The following is a 6,140-nucleotide window of genomic DNA, read 5'->3' on the forward strand; positions in this document are numbered from 1 at the left end:
TAAAACATTAAGTGAACTACTGCAGACCATATAGTAACTATACCAGGAGAAAATTTGCAATAAACTTTTGTTAACTAATTGTTTTAAGTGGGTTACACAATAATGCCAGCAAGTTATATCTAAAGTGTTATATGCTTGAAAGAAAATAATACCTGATGTAAATTCACATGTGTTACTTGTACAGTAGCAGCTCATTTGAATATTAGCCACATGAGGTGAGCCACACAGTAGGTATTACGATACTGTATCATTATCGGTAGTTGGGCAGTGCCCGTATTTACCAGAGGTACATGAAATGTATCACTTAGTGATGCAAGTAATTATACCAGCATATTCTGCAAAAGGTAAACAGACTTGTGGGGAAGGAGATTGGCGAACCCCACAGAATCGCAAAGTTCATGCTCAAGCATGAATAAAGAATTGGCACTCTGCCTTCTTACTGCAAAGCTCTGGTTTTGGCTTCACGATTATCTTACACTGAGATAGTGAAAGCGAAAATTGAAATACAATGAAGATGCTGAATAAAACAACATTGCTACTTTTCGCTTGCTTTAAAAAATCAACATGATACTTGCAAATCTTAAACCTCACAGTATGAAACTTAGCATGTATTTGTAATTATAAATCAAAATTTAGATAAGATAAGATAAACATTAAATTGTACTGATTTGTTTCCTTCCTATAGATCTGATTTCTACTGTATATCGATGCTTTATCAAGTTTTGTTTAGATTTTAGTTAAAGTTGAATTCTAGTATTAGTTTCCATTGTATGGTGTTCAGTCCCCAATGTTAGGAAAAACTTACATAGTTTGAATGATCTACGGAAGAATACGGTAGAATACTAGCAAAAACAATTAGAGACAACGCGTAAATAATTAATCTGAGTATTATAAATACTATTCAATGTCGCACACTGTAGTTTAGGAGAACAGCATACTGTACAATATTTCATTATAGAATGTACTTTAATCAGACAGAGTGGCGTATACTTCCTCAGCTTAATGTTACATTAAAAATTAATGATACACCCTCATTTTTAGCCTAGAATTATATCTTCAACAAGAATTAAAATAAAACAAACAATTAATAATATTAACAATGTAATAATATTAAAGATAAAATATAGTTTGCAAAACAGTATAAAAAAATATTAGAGCTCATTTGCATACAGTGAAAAGTGAAGGTGAAATTTGCTGTGTAGGTGTTGTTTTTTTGTCCTTGACAAACAAGCCTTTAAATAGTGATCAATAATCCTAAACCTCTAATTTTATGTAAGTGATAAATAACAATACAAGATGCTAAATGTTGGAATGTCAACTCTAAGCAAAATTGGGATTTACAAAAAAAGATCCAAAAAGATAGAGTAAATGAGTTAGTACCCAAGTTGCGACAGGAGGCTAATCAAACTTGATGGATTTAGTAATCATGTTAATGTATTGGCATATTGCTGTAGTTGGGTAATAAATTGGTTTCTTATAGAGATACAGGCTCTTAGTTTAGTTATGCAAGTAAAGCATTTTTTTCTATTCTTTTTTCTCAAATGTATAATAAATTATAATTAACTTTCAGCTTTTTAAGAGTGAATGTTTTAGTACTTAGACATGCTAATTATTTTTAATAACCCTCAATACAGAATACAGTATGAAATTTAAAAACAGGCATCTAAAAATCATAAACTTTTCAAAATCAAACTCAAAATACATTTGGTGATTAAGACAATATGTTTGTATAGAAAAAAAAATATCTTTGATGAAGTATAATCTAACAAACCTAAACAATTCATTCATGAGCACTAAGTCTCAAAAGCTAGCAAAAAAAAGTGGCTATCAAACCTTACCCCTAAAACGGTGGCAAAGAGAGCAGCAATGTTCCCTGGAACGTCATTCCTTTGAAGCTTGTAAGGTGCTATAGAGGGACCCTTAATTATATGACCTGTTGGGTTCCTCACAACATCACCATGCAACTTTTTCTTCTCTTTCTTATGGAGCATCTTGCCAATAATAAACTTCCAAAAACGCTTAAAAAATACCCTCATCAACTCATCAAGAAAAAAAATAAATAATCCAAGGTACTGATATATTTCACTGACACATGTTGAATAGTAAATGAAACAGGCATTTATCAGTGAATGAATACATTGTGAGACTTAACGACTTTCTATAATAACAGCTCCTGACAGCGCTATATCCAGACTGAAGTAAATTAACAAACTAATGTAGTAGAAACAGTATCACGGTGATGTATCCAAGATTGAGGAAACGACAGTCTAATACACGTAGGAGTAATAACAGAAACAGTATCGTCACCAGACATCAACAAACAAGTGTATGAAATACCGCTCAACAGTAATAGTACACCTACAGACCGTCTCATCAACTGGAAGTGTAGATGAGCGAATAGAGGTCGTTGAGGGATTAATAAATGAGCGTGTAAGCAAAACACGCACCTTGAGAGTATTTCCTCGCGTGAAACCAACTCGTTAGTCAAGTGCTTTCTCTTCTATGCACTTTTGCGACGTCACGTCCATGATGAAGACCAACCTTTGCTCTGCGATAACTTCCTATTACCTCTAGTTTCCTGTACCGTGTAATAACTTACTTGAATAATTTACAGGATAGCTAGCTTTGTACATTTATTGTGTATACCATAGTATCTAAAACTTTTGAAAATTTGATTGAGAAACACTAGAGCTTCAAGTTAGAGATTTATTTCCAAAGCTTTGATCATCAATCAATCATTTTAAAATTTTAATGTCTTAATTCATTTCTGCTTGATTTTGAATCTAATGTAAATCTATCAACACTTAATTCCTGTACATATACAATGTGAGTGGAATATTGGTATTGGCATAAACAGAAAGATAAGCCATAAATCATTACTATAAAAAATCACAATATTATTTATCACTGTTTCTATTCTATGTTCTATCTAAACTTCATAGGCCTGCATCATATTATAATATTAAGAACATCTTCTATAAGAGTCAATATAATTTACAATGTGCATATAATTTTTTAAACAACCAGCCTAATGCTATCTCAAAATTGAGACCCTGCAAATGCCTTGTGTATTCTGTTTGTAACACCAATGTAATGAGCGCTATATAAATGCTCATATTATTATTATTATTTAAAGGAAATGTGGATGACTTGAAGTCAATCATATTTCTAGGCTCAAATATAATCTCATCTTCATTCTAGCAATAGTCAATCAAACAAAGTCACAACTTATGACTTAAAATTGAAAAGTTATCATCATGTTCACTCATTAATCTTTGGCTTAGAGATGCTAGCAATTCCTCTCATCCAGATTCATCAACATATAAACTACACAAAAAAACACCGAACTATGAACTACATACGAACAGGCGTATGGTAATCCCTCACGGGTGGCAAAATCGAGGCACATTTAATGCGTTGAAAGTGTAGCAGAGTAATCATTTTGCAGTGGTACCTGTTAGGTTACAGAAGGGCACTTGATTTAACACAGGTACTACATGTTCATAAAGTGACCTTGTTTTAAAAGACCTTGTGTGAGGTTCAAATCAATTCGATTTCCTTTGTAAGCAACGATTTTTTAGAGATAAGTGATAAAATTTCCGTAATGCATCAAATTAATCTAAAGTGTAGTTACTGGGGATAGGGTGTGCTTTTAAGGTTATATTTTATAATGCATAGTACTCTATCCTGTTGAAACTTGCACTGTACAATAAAAAATCATTTCATGAACACATTATTTTTTTTAAACTTTGATGAACATGTAAATTATTAAAAATAATATGTACGTAACAAAAATATAAATGTTATTATATTTGTTTTGTCCACATGATCAAATTTTCTTTGATAAAAAACTGTATATATTCATGTTGTGCCTCCTATATGGTCATGATGTGATGTCATCATCACCATATTTAGACATGTTGCATATTTTTGTAAAATTTGTCTGGACAAATCGTACCTGAATCTCTTTTAGGAGTCTTTGTTTTGCACGGCGAATTTCTTCTAGAAGCTTCAGCTCCTCTGTTGTCAGGTCTGTAAAATAAACAATAATTAAAACATACGATTAACTATGAAAAAATATTTAGTACGGTATAAATATATTTAATTTTAAATTTTAATCTCTTACCTGAACCATACAGTTAGTATTTAACTTTTAAAAGTAATTCTTTAAAAGCAAAAAGAGAGGGAAATGAAGATGATGGTATGCCTTTAATTTGTATGTAGAAAGTTCAAAATACTATTAAAATACAACTCAAGTGGATATTAAACCAAACAAAACCATCGCTATACACACAACAACTCGGATGGTTGGATAGCTAATAATACAATAAATATTTAGTTCACAATATAAGCTATTAGAATAAAATAAGCTATTATTTGAAAACCATCTGGTAGAGGGCAGAGGCCTTTCCAATTTTCAAAAAAGCTTCCTGTGTTAAATTTGAGGACATTACAAATCTGAAAAAAAAGTTGCTATCTCAACAAGTGAGGGCGACAAACAATTTTTTTAACATCTGAACTGTTTGAAATTTATTAAATACAGTTATCTCCTGTATTATGTTACAGCAATTGTAAACCTATTTATATACAGTAGGCTATTTTATTACACATGTATATTAATTTGTTTTTCAAACTCACAAATTTAAGATTATTTGCGGATGTTTGTGGGTTTCATGTGGAAAAGTGTGTGTTTGATTAAATTACACTGAAACTACAGTACTGTAGTAAACCTGTTCATAAACTATCAGTTTGTCAAGTGGAATAAAATTAGAAAGACAGACAAACCTGAAAATGGCTTAAATCTAGACAAAAAGGAAAAGAAACCAACATTGGATGCAAGATTTAAGGGAAAATTTACTCTATAAACTTTATGTAAAGTTAAGCTTACTTCAGTAAGATGATATGGAACAGACAACATTTTTGTTCCAATTATTACCGAAGGTTGCCCAGGTACATATACTGTATGCTTAATGTTATCATTGTTTACTAATTAATGAATGTTTACTAACCATACGTAACTGTTTAGTGAATCAAAATTCAAACACTTTTGTGTAAATAATTACTACCTGATGGTTACTTTCTTTTATGATCTCTCTACTCTGATAAATCAAACAGCATGTAATTTAGGAAACTATTTTCTACAATCAGGATACACAACATCCAAAACTTCAATTTAATACTATTGTAATGCTGCCCCCTATAGTTTACATGAAATTTAATAAAACAGTGAATGAGAGCACGGATAGACCATTATACCTCCATGGATAGACAGAGTGGATTTGAAATAAAAACTTACCAGTTATCAAAGAGCTAGGAAGTGGGAACATATCAAACCAGATCCAATTCCTTCTTATAATATTCCAAGTAAAACAATGAAAAAATGAACTCCAGAAAATATCCAAATATCATCCAAGGTAAAAAATATCAGTCGATGACACAAATATTATTTACCCTACATGAAAGGTCAGAAATAATATTCCGAAAGAACTGGAGATTTTAAAGTAGTTTCAGAGGTTATTCCACTCAGTTTCCTCATTGAAAATACACACCAACTGACAACTGGAGGGCTTGGAAGAAACTGACAGATCCTTCCCCATGTGTGGCACTAGTTTCCTCAAGCTAAACTATTATTTCCTCTAGTCAAATTTCAACCAATCACAGGCAAGCAGAGACAATGGAAGAGGTGTTGTGTCCCTGGTAGTGTTCAATAACCAGATGTTAATTGATAAAACATCTTTTTACATGTGATTACATATATAGTATTAATTCTCTACGCCTGAAGGTAGATAGGAAGTACTGTTGCTTTGATGAAGTAGCAGAAGTTAAGGCTATGTTCACACACGGCGTAAGACTGGCGTGGCTTACGCCAGGCATAAGCAAATCCACGGATTAAAATTCCAAAGTGATCACACAAACGGCGTTCGTTAAACTAGCAGTAATATAGGCCTATGTGGAATAGTTTTCAGTTTTAAATAATGTACGTGTTGACAGTAGTAAAATTAACAGTGCATCATTAAATCTGTGAATTGTTCGAAGTGAACTTATATGATTATTGTATTTTAAATGAACAATTTTACTTTTGATTTTTCAGCTAGCATTGTTGATGTTGCATGTTTTAATAGACAGTCTAAATGGTTAAA

The 6,140-nt window shown here is 31.8% G+C and overlaps 1 protein-coding gene across 4 annotated transcripts in view; it reads right to left on the bottom strand.

Annotated features, from left to right (window-relative positions):
- Positions 1-6,140, bottom strand: part of LOC117118086 (cytohesin-1-like) — a 41,344-nt gene that overhangs the window by 25,129 nt on the left and 10,075 nt on the right. For 2 of the 4 annotated variants that reach the window (XM_033262579.1, XM_033262582.1), the window contains exon 2: positions 3,959-4,032. In XM_033262579.1, the coding sequence (XP_033118470.1) occupies positions 3,959-4,032 (74 nt within the window). Of the gene's footprint in view, positions 1-1,838; positions 2,470-3,958; positions 4,033-5,296; positions 5,579-6,140 lie in introns of those variants that run through there. The other 2 variants (XM_033262581.1, XM_033262580.1) reach the window with 2 other exon arrangements.

Source organism: Anneissia japonica, unplaced genomic scaffold (assembly GCF_011630105.1).
Source record: "Anneissia japonica isolate Jap-2015-1 unplaced genomic scaffold, ASM1163010v1 scaffold287634_len692169_cov176, whole genome shotgun sequence".
Lineage (NCBI taxonomy): Eukaryota > Metazoa > Echinodermata > Crinoidea > Comatulida > Comatulidae > Anneissia > Anneissia japonica.